The sequence below is a fragment of the Sinohyriopsis cumingii genome, chromosome 19, assembly GCF_028554795.1.
Source record: "Sinohyriopsis cumingii isolate HCF-2022 chromosome 19, ASM2855479v2, whole genome shotgun sequence".
Taxonomy (NCBI): Eukaryota; Metazoa; Mollusca; class Bivalvia; order Unionida; family Unionidae; genus Sinohyriopsis; species Sinohyriopsis cumingii.
In genome coordinates, this window is record NC_142979.1 from 2,214,065 (window position 1) to 2,233,305 (window position 19,241).

A 19,241-nucleotide genomic window follows, 5' to 3' on the forward strand; every position below is an offset into this window, starting at 1 on the left:
AAGATGACTTACTGGCTTACTCATGGACCAGTAGTATGTAACATTTCCGATAATGTTTATTTTGGCATAACACTTCAAGAACCTGGTGAAATTGTTAAATTTCAGAATCTACGCCATGATTGTATATATTAAAATTCATACGTGAAATCTTCCCCAAAATGATAATAAATGTTTTACACACTATTTCTGGTACTTTAAAAAAATATTCTTTCCCGGTACGAGAAAAATACACATACATGTATTTAAAATGTCAGGAACCATGCCACAATCATATTAAATTGAATTCATACGCGATCTCTTACCATAATGATAATAAATTTTTTATACACTGTTTCATGTACTTTGAACAAAAAATATTTTTTCATGAGTGAATGAATATACAAAATCTTGGGAGCCACACCACGACCATGTTATATCCAAATTCGCGTCATAGCAGGGTTGCACTGTATTGGTTTATGTCAGAGAAGGACAGTATTCTGAATAACAAAAGCGATTCCGGTATGAGATTGGGGCTGTATTTTGTTTTCTTCTATACCTAAAATTATTTATTAGAGGCAATTGGAGGAGAGAATTCATCTTGGACCAGTGACTAGCACCAAAAAAGGATAGTAAAGTAGTAGTAACAGATTAGTAATATGCAACTAAAACTACTGTTAGATCCAAAACTACATGCTTGACATGGAAAGAAATTTGTCATTGCTTTTGAGAGCTAACATTTGATTTGTCTATTACTGATAGACTACAACACCAGTTACACATTGTTACTTTTGTAGCAATACAATTTCCACATGGAGATTTAAAAAATTTCTATTAAAGCATGTAAGATTAAATTTTATTATTTCAAGTGATGCAAATTTTTCCTTATGTTAGACAGTTGTATAGTTAGCAGATTTTACTGGCCGTTTGCTTGTTCCTGCTGGATTGTCTAGATATTGTGCATCTTTCCTGGAAATTTGTGTATTGCAAGAAAAGTTTATATTTTTAGCTCATTCTTGAAATGGTCTTGATCTTGATACTCAGACATATTTAGATATCTGTTGTGAAAGAGACAGAGAAAGAGAGATTTCGCTGGACAGTGTCATGGAAAGATACATTGTACTTTTATTAAAAGCTAACTGCCTTTCCAGGTGTTCTGGTTGATACCCCCGACAGTTCGGAATCTGGAAATATATGAAAACTGGGTTTTGTCGGGAAAACAGGGAGATAGTTTCCTCGCTGATCACATCCAGGATTGCCAGAAAATAGAGCTCAAGGCAGGCTACACCTTCATCATTCCTTCAGGTAGGATTGACCAGTTAACAAAAGCATTGGGTTTACAACTGACACGCAAGAACATGATTGATATATTCTTGTAAGCAATTTTATCCAGCTGTATGTCATTCCATACCAAATCAACCAAAATCCAAAATCTTCCCGGGTGACCATCACATAGTTTTTCATGAAATTTTGTCCAGGTGTACATCTCAGTAAATGATCCAAAATTTAAGTATATATAAAAAAAAAACATGCCAAATTACTCTTGAAGTTATGGCCATTTGAAATGGGGAATTGTGACATTTTTTTATATACTTGCAAATTCATCAATTTACAATGGAAGGTTTTCAAATGCAAGTATTTTTGTCTTACTATGCAGATATCAGGCTGAAATTTACAATGTTATTTATGGCCTGGGGAATTGGAATCCGAATTCAGATATTTGTAGAGATATTCACCTAAAGTTGGTCTTTTTATTACCAATTTTATTTCTCCAGAATTTACAGTAGCATCCTTGTCATCCATCATGGACACTAGATTTGTTTTTATATGTTGTTGTTGTTCTAGGGTTTAACGCCATTTTTTAGCACACGATAGGCTATACATGGCAGCCAGTATTATTGGTGGAGGAAGAACCCGGGAAATCCCTGGAAAGAACCGCCCACCCACAAGAAGCTACTGGTTAGCTTTCTCCCATGCCCACCTTGGCTGAACCCGAGACTCGAACCCACACAGACAGAGGTGAGATGGCAGTGATCTGTAATGGAGAGTGCTTCAGACCACTCGGCCACTCGGGGCCCCTGTTTTTATATGAAAACCATACCTGTAAGGGGATTGTACCAAATTAATCTCATCTGAAATAAGTTTATTGTTAAGCTGTACCTGGGGCTGAAACTCGAGACAAATCACAAAATGTGAACATTGTACCCTCATAACAGGGGTGGTTTGACCTTGTTGTCAGTTACCTAGCATGATGAAATTTATATATGATCAAGATACATATTTTAGTTGTTTTTATGCGAAATTTCAACTATGTGCCACACTACTTTTACCCTTAACCCCGATTCCAAGCAGTGCTGAAAATCTGCATATGTAGTACCATCAGAAGCAAAACAACCCCTGTATATGTTTGCAAATTAAGTTCTTTTTAATTTAATAATGCATGCATAATTAATATAAAATTGGTTACACAGTATACACATAAAGGATTTGGAGCCACAGATGCATATGTTGGTATCCGTGAGTATCATTTCATTGTGAAATCTCAGTCCAGCAACATCAGCAAACTGAAGGATGATCTTGCTCAGGATATAGCCTCTTTCTTAATGGACTTTGCTGAAAACAACAGCTGATAATCCAAGATTCTATGCAGGGATGTTAGTGGGACAACTCGCAAGTCAAACTCTGCCCATATGTGGAATATTGCAGAATGGAGGGTGAGCTATATTGCTGGAATGTTTGTATTATTTCATATTACCTCCAGCATCACACTATTACTGATGATTAATTTATTTCAGCCCTGATACCCAATCTCAGGACCATGTTATCATCAGTCAAGAAGTATTCCAGTGATGGGGTAACAAAGCCAATTTAAACACTTTAAAAACATTTGACTAATCTGTGCCATGCTAAGAAATTCATAGCAAACTGGCATTACTGACCAAGCCAAACTGGCATTTCATAATGCGGTCACTACTGACAATATATCCAAAATGATTCTTCGTGCTGATAATACTTCATTATCATTTCCTAATGATGATGGTGATGAAACCAAAATGTTGGGGCATGATGGTCTGATGGTGGAATGGATGGAATTTAATTCATGGCAACAATTTTGCCTTCAATGGAATGCTATCCTCCACCTTCAGTCCATTCTACCTACATCATCAATGTCTTGGTAGATGTAGATGATATTTTGTCAACCAGAATCTTTCCACAGTGGTTATAGATTTTAAAAATTACCGGACATCTCTTGGAGCATTCACAACCCTGGTAATGTAAGAGCTTCTTTATGGTGAGTTATTTGCATGTTGCTTTCTCACTTCACTGGTAAAAAATCACATACAGAGTATTTTCTCAACATGCACCTTGACTGGATGGTGATAACGTGCATGGACAAGTCTTTATTTTCACATCAGCTTTAGCAAGATCATATAAACTTCCTACTGGACATCGTGCATCTGATAAATTTTTGTTGGCAAAAAGGCTGCTAATCATTGCTGTTTTCCTGCTCCCTCCCTTTTGGTTCTCCACTTCTGTTAGGGTGTCACGTTGAGGAGTTGACAGTGCAAGAGGCACAAGAGTTGCCCTTAATCTTTCAGAGCAATATACTATCTCGGCATGACCCTGTTAGGGAACATACATGAGAAGTGGGGATTGACACCAGAGATTAAGCAGTGACGGTTCTCAGCTACAGCATGTGATATGTTCCAATTTTCAAAGGTAGGCAGGGAGGGAAGAGAGAGGAACACATTTTCCTCTTCCCCAGGCTTTCCATTAATCATCAGTGATGCACTGGTGACCCGCCTTAAGTACCAGACTTTAAATCCTTTTTGTCAGACCAGTCATTGATAGGCAGTGTAAACAGTGGGTCTCAGATTTTATTATCCTAACCCCTCCACTTTCATTGTCCTACCTTCCTGAAGGAACTTCCATGTGATCCCATAAAGGGTGATGTTTTTACACAAGAAAACCTGTTTGTAAAGGATGGTGTTCATAGTACAAAAACCTCACAGATAAGTCTTCTACTCAGAACATTTCTTGTCATGAAGTCCAATGACAGATTTGCAGTGGAGTTGCAATAAATATGTGATCAGTGTTGATATGTCTGACACTACTTCTGGATACATATTCATATGGGCTCTAAGCATTGGGCCTTCAGGATGTCTGTCAAAGGGACAGTGAAGTTCCTGTGTGACACACCACAAAAACATTCAATAAATTTGGATTTTGGTTCATGACAGATCCCAGATAGTATGGTGACTAAGTAATGTAGAGAAGTAGGACCTTGTCCCTTCTCAGCCTTCTGGTCCCAAGGAACCCATTACACATATCTGTTTGGCATCTTCCTCCCAAACAGTTATAAATTTTGTGCATTAGAAAAGGCATCAACCATGACAATGAAGTTGTAACTTTAAGAAGACATTAAACAAATTCATATCTAGGTTTAGATGTCCTTCATAGAGCAGATGGTCATTTTTGGATGATACACTGCAAAAACATTCGTTAGTATGGTTTTTGGTTCATGACATGAACAACCTTACTTAAGTCGGACCTATTCTGAACATGAATAAAGATAAACTTTTATGAACATTTTCTCCATTTGGATATGGAACGCTTAACACATCTTAACTCAAAAATGCATTAAAAGTGTAATAAATAGCTCATGCTTTAGAGAAAGCATCAAACAAATAATTGAATAGCAATGAAAATGTGGATTCTTTAAGAGATGGTTCTTCATATCAACCTGGAAATGAAAGCCATTCTCAATGACTTCCACACCTTGGTAGAATGTATCCATGGAAACATGATCCTGATAATGATGGACAAACTTCTCGCAACATACTTCCAGAAGGGGAGAGTAACCATCAGACCTTTGCCTCACAGAAAAGGATGCCATCATGGGTACTCACAATTTCAGGTAATATTCAAGTCCAACACTTTACTGGCCATCTCAATATCCTGGCCACCTCGTTATCAAGGGAGGACAACTGCTTCATACAGAGTTGTCCAACTGATGCTAGATATTTCTTTTTCATTTTTCCCAACCCCAGAAGCATGGGCCATACCTGCTCATTTAATCAGATAGGAGGGCATACACCTTTCCACCATTTTGATTATGAAGATGATTAAGAAATGAGGGTGACGGACTATAATAGCTTTGATTACCCCATTAAGATGAAACATCCTGGATCAACAATTTGCTTGATTTAGCGACATATGTTCCTAGCTGAGTCATAGTGACCTCCACTTTGCTCATGCAGTCAAGATCGCCACTATTCCATCCATGTCCATAGAACTCCTTCACTCGGGGCTCCTTTCAGGGATGTCCTGATTGAAAAGGAGTATGGAGCTTAAGTTGTGGATAGGATCACAACAGCAGAAGATCTCCCATTTTGAGAACATACAAGGGGAAATCATGTGTTGTCAATGACTGATGTCACACGCATGATATCACACCAGTCTCATTACCCATTCCCCAGTGGCAAACTACTTTGTCTTGAAGATGATATGTTAACCCCTCACAATCAAGGCATACTGTTCCATGATCTCAGAAACTACCAGACTTCATTGAAGAGGTGATTTTGGCTGCAACTAGGTAATCTCCAACTTGCAATCCAATTTTGTCATATCCAGACCACACTCACTCACACTATTCCTCAGTGGAATCTCTCCTGAGTTTTGACAGGGTCAAACTCATCTGAAGTTTCAGCCATTGTCTTCTCCCATCACTGAAGAAACTCTTATATATGACTTGAAATAATACGATAGTACTACAACATGCAGAGTGAGCGAGCTTCATACAGTGTTTGTAGAGCCAAACTAAATGCAGTTCAGTTCAGTTGGTTCAGTCATTCTATTGACATAACCTGGTTTCTTCCTTAGAACGGCTAGTCAACCAACAATAACTATTGATTCCTTCTCCTAGATTGATCTGTTGAGTGAAGCAATGCTGCAGGACTATGCATGTACCATCAGATGTTTCCTGAGATGTATGGACAAGATCAGTATCGACTGTAAACAAGTATTCCTACCACTAAAGGGAGGAATGCAAGACTCAACACCAAAGTGCTGCTTCACTAAATGCAAGTGACTTCCATGAACCAGGTCTTGAATGTATTGTCTCAATTCAGAACATAGCAGAATCATCTAACTGGCATGTGCAGTTTGTTCTGTAGCTTCCATTTATGTTGCATATGTGTGAAATGGCCTCACAAAAGGAAGAATTAAATTTTGTTCTGTTAGTGGTAGCTGCACGGACAGTGACCACTACCCAAGCATGAAAGCACAACCTTTGACTTTGACGTGAATTCACCACTTTTGCTAGATTCACCTGGGAAGCTTGTAATGGGGAGATGATGATCAAGTGTGGAATCACAGTGATATTCTGTTCATGTGTATCAACAAATTGTCTCTTGTGCTAAACTAACAGGTGAAGTTCATGATTTTAGTGGAGCTATCATGCTCCTACTAAGTGATGCAGGTAGAGATAGGATGGTCATCATTTCCTCCTCCATTCACGTATTCTCTTAATTTTTTGTGATCAGGTAATATATTTGACAGAGAAAGTCAATTTTTTTCAGTAAACTGTGTTTCTCTGATAATAATTTGATTATATCGCAAATAATCCCTCCCACCCTTCCTTGCAATGCAGACATCTATTAAGATTTTGCTCAAGAAAAAAAAACAACTGGCTCATCCAGCTATAACAGTGGCCACTGAACAGGTAGAAAGGGGAGTTAACCTGTAAGAGTTGCTTTCCTTTGTCTGTTTTCTCAGAGTCATAAATTACCAACTATTTGCTTTCTTTTTCGAGGAAAATGTCAATAATAAATCATCTTTTTACATTCGTCAGGGAAATGTGTCTGCAATAAGAGATAACGATAATGATGAGGCTGATGAATAAGTATTTGTTATAAATTCTAAACTGCTAGAATTTTGTACGTTTAATTCCATAAGAATAATTCTTCTACTACAGCATGAAATATTGTTAGCAAACAAGCAGAGAAATTTTTTACAGGAATAAACAATATGATTCTCTGGTCGCATGATTGCATGATGATTGACAACATATCTGAGTCATGTGATTGGGGATTTCTGTTTTTAAAGATTTTATTAAGCAGTGCCTGATGATTAGCAATAACTTTATTAGGTAGGTTAATTAATAGATTTATAAATCAGATGAAAAAAGGATGAGCAGACATCATGTGTTTACCAAGGATTGCACAATATTGTGTACAGGATGCATTGAAGATAAATACAAAGAAGTCTTAATGGCTTTATTGTTGATGGTTTCATAATAATTAGATTAACAATTGTCAGCTTTTTAAAGAGCTGACATCTTTCAAAGATAAACTAAATCTAAGTGCAGGGGATGATTATTGCCACAATTGAAATGAACAGTAACAAATGGAAATGTTTAACATCTTAATTCATACAAAGAATGAAGCAGTGATAAATCATGATATGGCACATATTGACAAATAATTAATTAAATCAACCTATTGTTTATTTTGGCACTGAAACATTTTTTTGGTGCTATCCCATGAATTAGTGGAATTTTCCAATAAAAATAATTTTGATAATTCACTGGACTGAAATATGAAATATGTATATATTTTTCAGATAACATCATGGTTAAACAAATTGACCTGCCAGTTTTTGTCACTTGCTTGGTCTAGAGGTAAATATGGCCACCTCTTGAGCAAGTTATCAGGTTCAAATCCCATTACATGGTTTTATTTTTTCTTTAAATTTATGTATGTAGCATTTCTTTTGCCTTGAATTACGAAAAAGAATTATGTTATTACTGATGTTTTCCATGTAAATGTACACAAAACACAGTACATCAATAGTACACAGCTGACATTATCATGCAATATATGGTAAGAAATCGGCTACTTCAGTCTGTTATACATATTGCTAGCCTATACGTTTTAAGCATAAAATAAAAAGAAAATTTGCTGGTTACAAGCAAATAATGGATATGTTTCAAGGAGTGGGTGAAAAACATTTTCGTTTGTGGCTTAGCCACTCATAAATGTTTTTCACCTGTCATTGAAATATATCCATTAATCTCTCACTATAAGCTAATATCGTGCATGTCGTTGTTCAAGAAACATGAAATAGTACAGAATCACATTAGCCGTATGCTGATCGTGTTGTATCCAAATTGATGTTATTATGTGTTTTAGCTGGTTTCCGTTGTACTTGCATTTTCTTATTATGAAATAGGTAGACTGATGCATTATTTGATAGGTAGATTAATGGATGAATTGAAATGTTACAAAATTGTGTATGCGTGTTTATTTCAGGCTGGATTCATGCTGTATACACTCCAAAGGATTCCCTAGTGTTTGGTGGCAATTTCCTTCACAGTTTCAACATTGATCAGCAACTCTCAGTGTCAGCCATTGAGGACATCACACATGTAAGTTCATAGCAATAAATAAATAAATCAGTTAATCAGCGAAAGATGAGTTTATAGCTACAGTCTTGTTGAAGTGTCCAAGCAGTGATTTTTGCCTAATTTTCGAAGAACATTTCAAAGTGTATCTCTATTTTAATAATAGAATCTCATTTTTGAAAATTCATAATAGATGAAACCGATTGAAATATGATTCCGTTGGAACAGTTCATGAGAAACATGTTGCCATTTTTGACAAGATTGTAGGTAGACATTCATTGATTTAATTAATATATTACTTACATGTACAAGAAACAAGTCAGAAATCACTGTATCTACCCATTTGTTCATCAAACTTTGAAGACCATAAACCCAGATTCCATAATTGCAGAAGCTTCTGACTTGGTATCTCACAAGCCGGAGCTTTCCAAAATCACATTCTAATGACCTAGTAAGCTACAAGTAAGACCTTGTGATTCTCAGGGCTGTGCCAGTTGAAGTTCATTATTATCTCATTGCTGCTACAGTAGCTGGATTGGTCTGAGTATGAAGGGACAAAAATGTACACTGACACTTTTTTACTTATTTCTACCTCTCCTATCATTAGTCTTCTGACTGTCCTATCTCTACCATCTTTATTTTATCTTTTATTACGCCCCACCTGTTGCTTAATAGTCAAGTGTGACTGTGTCAGCATATTTATAGATAGACAACATAATCAGGATTTGTGTCGTTTGCTTGAAATCATAAGCAGAATCAACTGCATATACCCTGATTTACCTGTTCAGTATGTAACAGAATATCATTATTTGATGGTAGGTCAGGTTCTTTCCTATTTGTTTTTGGTACAAGATACACATGAACAAAGTATGATATCAGTCAGACATCTTACAGGGCCTGAAAAATTTGCTTTTGACCATTAGGACCCTACACTGACCAGGTCTGCATAAGCCAAGGACCAGTCCAACTGCTATGTCTCAGATGCGAATATTTGTTGCACTGCAATAGCATTAATGAAAGACAGGAGTACATAACAAAATGAATGCAACTGAAAATTTTGAGAACTGCTTTGGGGAACAAACTATGGAGTTAGGAAAGCTGTTGAGCCATGACTGTTGAAGAATTTTTTTTGACATACATATGGACCACTTTCTTTGCTGAATGTCGCCTGCTAACTCAGAGAAAGGTTTTCTAGTTTTAATCACTCCATATGCTGTGTTGAAGAGACATTCAAGCCTTTCCTTCTGATCAGCACTCAGTTTTGTAAAGGTTAGAGCAATCATTGTCTTGATGATGGATTGTTTAATTAGTTTTAGCCATCCTATCAGTGGGTCAGTTTTGAAAATTGGACATGGTTTTGAATAAGGCACTTGAACAGTTTACCAACTCATATGCTGTACAGGCTGAACAAAAATTATACTCAACCCATGGCCTACACTTTTCCCTGGAAAGTCTAAATATGTTTATTTTTATCTTTGTTTGTGTCCTTTTTGGACATGGGATGTTTAAGGTCCAGCAGTGCAAATTGTCTTTTAGCAGACAGATTCCCTTGCTGGTGGATTCTGGCTCCTTGCTGATACAACCCAAAGTTAACCAACTCATTGTCATCCATCTAGAACATATGGTAGGCTGACAATGTTGATGATTAGTTTTAGCTATTGTTGAGACAGACGGACAGACATTTGATTGATGAAAATCAAGCATTGATTGGAGATTGTGTATTGCATTTTAATTTGCAGAATTCTAGCAACAGTCTATACCACCAGTCTCTCACTATCAATTGAGACTTGCATCAGTACATTTTTATGACTTTTCTGTTCTCCAGATAATTTCAGGATTAAAAAGCACATGCATTTCAAGTAAGAAATATTAAAGTTTCAGAGGGTTTGTGCTGGTAACATGTGGTAGGTCCACAACTAACAGTAATCAGTCCTGGGCCTAGGACCATCAAAATTGTCAGGCCCTGAGGACTGAAAATTATATAGCTACAAGAATTATATATTATTGTGGGAATTTTATCATTTTTATTTTCTTATAAACCAGTATTTTGTTTACAGTAGGTACTTTCTACTTTCCAACATGTCATCTCTTTATCTCATTAGCCATATTCAGTTAAGGACTATTTCTGATTCTTGTGCAAGTAATTATGGAATCCTGTGTTGGCACTGATGCACCTAGAGCATATGGTCACAGGTTTCCTGTCTTGTGTCCCCCAAATCTTGACCTTTTGCTCCCCACAGTGACTTGTTCTCTTGGTATCCTGGGGGCAACACTGTAGGTCAGCTTGTGCAGCAAAGTCATAGAGACTTGACCAAGCTGTTGAAAATATTTGGTAACTTTGAGCTTAAATAATTAGGAAGATAATGCCTTCATTTTGCTCACATTCCAAATTCTGCTTCACATTGCTTTGAGATCATAAGTTTGTAAGATAATATAAAGTATGGCTGCTTTAAGATCATTAGTTTGTAAGATAATATAGCTTATGGCTGCTTTGAGATCATTAGTTTGTAAGATAATATAGCTTATGGCTGCTTTGAGATCATAAGTTTGTAAGATAATATAAATTATGGCTGCTTTAAGATCATTAGTTTGTAAGAAAATATAAATTATGGCTGTTATTTTGAGATCATAAGTTGGTAAGATAATATAAATTATGGCTCCTTTGAGATCGTAAGTTTGTAAGATAATATAAATTATGGCTGCTTTGAGATCATTAGTTTGTAAGAAAATATAAATTATGGCTGCTTTGAGATCATAAGTTTGTAAGATAATATAAATTATGGCTGCTTTGGGACCATAAGTTTGTAAGATAATATAAATTATGGCTGTTGTTTTGAGATCATAAGTTTGTAAGATAATATAAATTATGGCTGTTGTTTTGAGATCATAAGTTTGTAAGATAATATAAATTATGGCTGTTGATTTGAGATCATAAGTTTGTAAGATAATATAAAGTTTGGCTGCTTCGAGATCATACATTTGTAAGATAATATAAATTATGGCTGTTGTTTTGAGATCATTAGTTTGTAAGATAATATAAATTATGGCTGCTTTGAGATCATAAGTTGGTAAGATAATATAAAGTTTGGCTGCTTTGAGATCATAAGTTTGTAAGATAATATAAATTATGGCTGCTTTGAGATCATACATTTGTAAGATAATATAAATTATGGCTGCTTTGAAATCATTAGTTTGTAAGATAATATAAAGTTTGATACAGCAGTAAGATTGAGTATTGCTTGAGCTTAACAAATCTGTTAAAAACACATTTGTCTCCTCTACAGGTTCCAGGAAAGTTCCGATATCCATTCTATGCTGAGATTAGTTGGTATGTGTTGGAGAGGTATGTCCACTGCTTGACTGGTAAAACATACCTTGAAAAACCACAACTGAAGCTTGAAGAAACAGAGAAAGCAGATTCACCACTCCCCTGTCCATCAGAGAGGGAATCCAATGCATCAGGTTCACCACCAGATGATGTCAAAGCAGAGGACATCAAAAAAGAAACAATTGAGTTGGCACCAAGCACACCAAAACTGTCAAAAACTGTATCAATTGAACTTAGACGCATTGATGAATCATCAGTGCGGCGATCAAGTAGCGATGATAATGACAGTGTAGCTTCTGGGCAACCCAAATCCCCATCTGCAGCACTCAAATTTCGATCGAGAAAATCTTCATCTGACAGTGTTTGTTCAAATACAGATTTGAAATCCTCAGCATTAACAGAACTTTCTGACTTGGCAGGGAGATTGGATGTGAACAGTGAAGAAGAAAGCACTTTAATTAAATCTGAAGGTGATCTCAAACAAAGTGTTTCTCCAGATAAACCTGTGAAGAAAAAGAAATACATACACTTAACCAAGTACGAGATATTAGGTTTGACTAGACTTGCAGAATGGCTTGAAGGCTTACCAACTTCTAAAAAAGGAATTCCAAAAGACCTGTTGGATCCTGAAGCTGTTATGGTGCAAATTAAGGTGAGGTGTTTTGCAACGAAGGCTGATGACTGTGTCAGATCTGAGACTATGAAAACATTCTCATGCTTTCATAATTCAGACTAATGTCTAAGCACTGACCAATCAAACGTCAGATTTCTGACTAATGTCTCTGTGCTGACCAATTTGACAGCAGAAATCTGGCTAATGTCTAAGAACTGACCAATCAAATATCAGAATTCTGACTAATGTTTAAGAACTGAGAAATCATATTTGAGAATTCTGACTCGTGTCTAAGCACTGACCATGTTAATCAGATAACAGAATTTTGAGTTGTGTATATTTGAGCATGAAAATGTTTGCATAATCTTGAGGCCAGTTTAAGCTGTTAGAGCCTCTCATATGTCATCATGTGTGTGTGTCTTTATGTTTGGGTTTGCTTTTGAACTTGGGTAGGTTTTGACACTAAATCAGACATCATGTTGGTGAGTTGTCCGAGTGAGCATGGAAATTGTTTAATAATCTTCTGGCCTGTTTCAGTTATTAGAACATCTCACATATCACAGATTTTGCAGGCATATTTTGACACTAAACATACTGGAAACCTAAATTTTTTCACATACTACAACTTTCTCTTTATGTAATGTACAGTCAAACCTGTCCTAACGGTCATCTGAGTTTAGCTATCACCTGGTCACTCCAATTTCCATCCAGCAATTTCTTATATAATTGTCATGTAATCAATGGTTTATTCATAGCTGCCAACCCTCATGAATTGGGCGTGAATTTCACGACTTTTTCAGCAATTCATGGATTCACACCGCAAGCCAAAAATTCACGAATTCTCCAATTCTCAATTATTTTAAATCTTTAATAAAATAACAGATTTCCCGGCATAATCGTGATAATGGCAGTTGCCAAAATGGTCTGGTACTGCTGGTCACGATATTAGTAGAACTACAGCCAATTGGTACAGTTGGCCCGGTAGCAAGTATTTTAGCATATTTTAATCTGTATGTATAAGAGTAGTTTTACAAATGCTTTTGAGAGAAATTGGGGCCTAACCGGAATTTTGCATCACCAACACTGATTTGAGTTACCATTCGGCATCGCAAGTAAGATCTTGAAAATGTCTTCACCACCAAGGAAAAAGAAATGTATTGCTCAAAAGTGAAGTTTAGTTTGGAATATATCAAAAATTGGCCATGCATTCTGCCATTAAACATTGATATACACCATACTTTTTGCACACATTGTGCCACAAACTTTAGTATTGGGCATGGTGGCAGAGATGATGTGAGGAAACACATTGGTTGCAAAAAAACACGTAGAAGTTGGGAAAATTAAGAATTTGCGGATTTCAGCTCTGGAATATTTCAAGTCATCAGCGGAAGACCTGCAGGCTACCAGCGCTGAAGCATTATTTGTGAGTTTTCTTGTTGAACACAATCTACCTTTATCAGCTGGAGACGATGCTAAACATTTGTTCTGACAAATGTTCCCGGACTCAAGGATCTGCTTCCAAATTTTCCTATGTAAGAACCAAAAGTGCTGCAGCTCCTGTGCATTCCTCACAGCAACAGTGACAACGAAAAAGTATTTTCTCTAGTGAGGAAAAATAAGACAGACATTAGGGGCTCCTTAGGTGCAGAAAATTTGTCAGCAATTTTAGTCACCAAGATCAACCAGAACCAGCAGGCAAGAAGTCTGAACTGTTTTGAAAACAAATTTATGGTCAAGCAGTTGAGGAAGTTCGAGTCTGCCACAGTATCATGTCTGATAAATAACCACAATAACAAGGGAAGTTTATGAATACCATAATAATAGAAATGCAGATATATTTCTGCATATATGTAGTGTTTTAGTTGTATTTGGTGATCTTGATATAGTGTAGTATTGACGGTCAGAATGGAAGAAGTTATTGTCATGGTATTTTTCACTAATTCATGTCCAAATTCACTAATTTTCATCCCTATTTTCACTAATTGCGAGCCTGGAAGGTTGGTAGCTATGTTTATTGTCTTCCATGGCCAGCGCCTTGGTGTTTCTTAACCAAACACTGGCTTCACCCTGCCTGCCACGGTCACTAGAGCATTTCACAAATGACCACTCCACGTTAGCAATTTACATTTCTTTGATGAGTTAGGTATGGTATATATAAAGGTATTTTACCGGAGTCTGTGTTTAAATGTTTCATATTTTGATTGTATTTACCACTATCCAGTGAAACTCCAAGGTTTCTGACAAAGCCAAACTCATCAACAGGTTGCACGTCAACTCGGTAGTCACATGATACAACAAAATCATCATTGAAACGTGCTCTGTTGTTGATGAATCTGACTTTATTAAAGTTGCTGTGACAGCAACAGGTTTCTGCTTGTTATTTTCAGAATAATAGGTTGAGAATTATGTGTCCTTTTGTTCTTTCACATTGATATCATGGGACTATTGGACCTCTGATGTCATTGTGATGTAGGTTGCAAGATTTGTGTAGTCATGTGGCTAGAAATGCAGATGACTAGTACCTGGTCAAATTTCATCAATGCTGTAGTTTCATCTCATTTGTCAGCAGATGAAATACATAACAATTACAATGTTCGCGATTTCTCAGAAAATAAATTATTTCCCTATCGATTTCATGCAGGTTTGACTTTATGTAACATTGTTTAAGTATGCTAGGCCTGCTGGTAAGCGGCTACCATATGCCATCCCACACAATGGCGGCAAATTACAATTTTTTGGCAGGCAGGTGACTCGGACCCTAAACCCCAACATATATGTTTAAATTTCAAAAATTGAGTTGGAAGATTTAGAATAAACTTGGACTATAAAATCTGGCCAGCCATAGCAAATGAGTTTGACACCACTCGTGTAGATGCTACTTACAAAAACCCTAGGAAGCTTCTTTTCATTACCTAAATTATCAAAGGTTGCAATCAAAAGCTGTGTTTTGATCTCAGTTGATTTTGAGCAATTGCTAACTGTCAGTTGTTTAAAGTGTGAAAACCTGCTTTCATGCCTAATTATACCAGCTTCCATGACAAAAAAATCTGCTGTGTTTCACAATTACAGGTAAGCTGTCAATTTTATTTAAGAGTCATTTTTACTGATACTGAAATAAAAGTTTGTATGTGAGAGAGAGAGAGTACATGTACACAATAGTTTTCTTGGTTTGATGGGGAGTATTTAAATTACCAGATTAATATGACAACCAGAGTTGGGTAATGATAAATACACACATTTATTTCTCTACAGGAGAGAAAATAACACCTTGTCATTGACAAGTCAGAAAATCCAAGTGAGTATAAGAGAGTGTATCATCGTGTTAACTTATTTTATTTTGAAAAAATTCTTTTTTCTAAATACCTAAACAAAATACATGTAACTTGGTAACATAATACTAATAGTAATAAAAATAATGTGAAATAATAAAAATGACAATACTACTACTAATAATGCTAATGCTGTTAGGTTTGTAATACACAAATTTGTCATGAACCAAGTTTGGAAGCTAAACCTGCCTTTAGAGGTTATATGTTTACAAAATCCAATTTGCCTTTTCTTATGGGTGGCTGCTGTAGATGGGTGTGACTGTACTGCTGTGGATCCAAGTTATAGGTTGGGATTTTTTGATACAGCCGTTACCAAGAATAATAAAAATGGTCTCATATTTTGACCCATTTTTCTGTCTTGTGGTGTTATCCCCACTTGCAGGAATTTAAGGATGCAGTATTTCAGTAAATTTCAGGTTTCATCATCTGGGAGATTTAGATCCTGATTTTCAAGTATCACATTTCTAAAGGGAGTCAAACCACGATCATGCTTGTTGATAGTATAAAACTTTCAGTATCTGGCATAACCTGAAGACAGTTCTTAGCAGATTTTTAAAAAATCAGTTTTACCTGGAAATTATTTCTATCTTTAGCATATAAAAACTATTTCTCAGCCAGACAGTTTAGATGAAAGCCTTTCCCATTTGGTATTACTCTCACTTGAACAGTCGGATTCAATACACTTACTTGGCAGAACTTACTTAGTATAGTAGTTTTTCACCGGATTTTGAATTTCAAGAAGATAAAAGTACCTTTGTCTTTAATTATTTGGAAATGGGTAGTTGAAATCCCTTTTGTCCAGAAAAAACATGTTAGTGTAAAAAAACCAAGTTCACATCTGACCTCAATGCTGTATCATGATGCACTGGTTTTGATAGAGGCTGATAATACTTTAATTGCCACTCTTCTTCCAAAATATACTGATCTGGGTTCATGACAATGGTGGCATTTCCTTTTCTGCCTTCTTTATTGCTGAAGAATTTTTTTGATAACTTTTGCAACACCCTAATTTCAGATTTACTTTCTGAGTAAAATTGTTAGAAATTCTGTTTATCCTCTGGAATATAAGCAGCCTGCCAACAGGATTTGGTTTAATTTGGATTCATGAGGCTGATTATTTCATTTTTGAGATACCAAATAGGTGAAATGAAATCTGACGGATATGCTTTTATATCCTCATTCAGTGTGTCTGTATTTTCTGTTGTCAGTATAAAATTGAGACCTTCAGAAAGTAAACTGTGATATGTGGAAGTCAGGATGTGATGTTTTGAAAGATTTACCACTGAAGTTCTGAGTCTGGATTGCAGAACTATTAAAAAAAAGTTCTCCAGTGCTGAGTGTATGTAGCCACAGCCTAGTTAAAAGAATTTAGAATGTCAAGTTCCTGAATAAATCAGAGAAATGTTTTGGAGAGGAATGTACATGTTGACAAAAGATTTTTGCATTGAGAAATGCCAGTTTTGCCAAAGCAGTCCTAAGTTTCCAAAGTTCTGCAGGGATACTCTGGACACCACTTTTTTGCCTATCAATGATTCCAATATCTAAAATTACTTTCTTGCTATTTGTCTGTGACTGCAATATTTTGGCCGAATGTGTCGGGTGTTTAGCTTGGCATTAGGTAACAGTTCTGTCTTCACATTCTGAGGTAATAATAATAATAATAATAATTAATATGACCTTATTTAAAGAGGGTAACACAATTAGCTAAGAACTAATCTACCTTGAGGCCCTTATACAAAGGAATTTATTTATTTTAGCTGCATCTCTGAAGCAACTGGATATATTGGGTTTGGAAGAAGGAAATAGAGTGGGCATTTCTAATCTCAACTGAAATACTATTCCAGAGCAGAGTTCCGGAGTATTGGAAACTTTTTTTAAATAACTCCTTATTTGGTTTGGGAATTTTATGCTGTTTGGTAGACATGGATCGCAGGTGGGGAGTATTACCAGGTAGCCTATACTGGAATAGTGATTGTAAATATTCAGGAGCACTATTATGGGATATCCTGTACATTAATTTGGCTTTTCTCAAACAGATTCGGTCTTTAATAGGGTAAAATATTTCTTATAAAACACATGTTAAATTTAACCGCCAGTTACTAACACCTCTTTACAAAATGTAGGTAGGGACCAGTCTTTCATATTTCCATTGCATTCTTGTGCATGTCCTGTATGCCATTTTGGAAGCTTGAATTCTAGTGGATGGAGGGGTTAGTCTAAATAGGTGCTTGGCTGCACACATAGTCTTCATAGGATTACTAGTTGTCAATTTAGGTGTGTTGGAGAAAGTAACAATGTAAGGACCAGCACGGTTCTTAAGTTTTCGATGCAAGGGGCATAACCTTGATTTGGAATGCTCTGTTGTCTTTCCATATTTCTAAAATTGAAAGCTGATCACTTCTGGAAGTGAGATAATCAAGTGACAGTGTGATTAACAGAACACTCACATTTCTGAAAACCGGGCAAGATTTATGTAGAGAGTGTGCTGTAGTGAGGCTGAAATTGTATACTCTGCATGACCTAATTAAAGTTAAAAGGGTGGCCACAAATGAAGAGGTATTAAATGTGTGGCATGATCACAGAGAGTTGTGAAACGAACAAAACACCTACCCACAATTAACTGAATATGGAAATCAACTGAGGCACTGAATATTGGTCAGATACATGTCCTGATCAAAGAAGTTTTCTTGAGGGAAAACAAAGTGGGTGCTGACTTTACAAGCTTGTGCTTTAGAACTGATATATAAATCTGGAAATATCACAAAGAAATAGATCTGGCTTGCAAAAGAGGCAATACAAATCATATCAGAACTTTTATTGCTGCAGTATTTACAGAAAACCAAAAATGTACAGCACAAATAATATGGGTTGTTGGGACTTGTATGAAAATGGAAGCACTATACCTAGAAGTAAATAGCAGAGGTAAATAAAATTGATGGGCACTTTTATTGGCAGTGAGTTTTATTTAATGACATTTTTGTCTAATTTTTAAAATACATCTAAATTTATATAAAGTATTGTGTAATTATTACATTAAACAGATAAGATTATGACATACATATATGCATTTCTGGATTGGAATAGGGGCGTAGAAATATAAAATTTATTGCATTTCTATCTCTTTTTATATTGCTAGTCTACAGCCCAAGATGAATATTTCATTATGTTTGTAATTGGAGGTTGGAATAAACATGAAACCAGTCTGGTATCTTAATTACTTTGTCATTTGAAATATCATTCTTTTCCTTGTGTTTTGTGTATTTCTGATATGTCTGAGGGTGCTCCAAGTTTTTCATCACCTCAGTAGTCTTATGCTGAATCTAATTATAGCCTTTTTGGTGTTGTAATAGATATTTTCCCAACTCTTGCATATTTCATTTATCTGTCCTATTTCTTTAAATCTTGGGATTTTGAGTACCTTGCTAATGAAGCTGTGCTTCATTGTTTTTTGTTAATCCCTCTCTTAGCAACTGATGTAATTATTACCAACCCTAAACTTGTTGTGGTAAAGAAAAAATTATTTAGCATTTTCTTTCATTCCTTTAATATAACTCCAGGTGTGGGTAAATGAAGTCATGAAGGAGCCATTTT

At 35.9% G+C, this 19,241-nt stretch overlaps 1 protein-coding gene across 1 annotated transcript in view; it reads left to right on the forward strand.

The window, feature by feature from the left end:
• The window catches only part of LOC149775055 (lysine-specific demethylase 2B-like), a 123,589-nt gene that overhangs the window by 28,574 nt on the left and 75,774 nt on the right, over positions 1-19,241 (forward strand). The window contains exons 9-11 of the mRNA XM_089944332.1: positions 1,128-1,281; positions 8,289-8,404; positions 11,665-12,360. Of these exons, the coding sequence (XP_089800458.1) occupies positions 1,128-1,281; positions 8,289-8,404; positions 11,665-12,360 (966 nt within the window). The remainder of the gene's footprint in view (positions 1-1,127; positions 1,282-8,288; positions 8,405-11,664; positions 12,361-19,241) is intronic.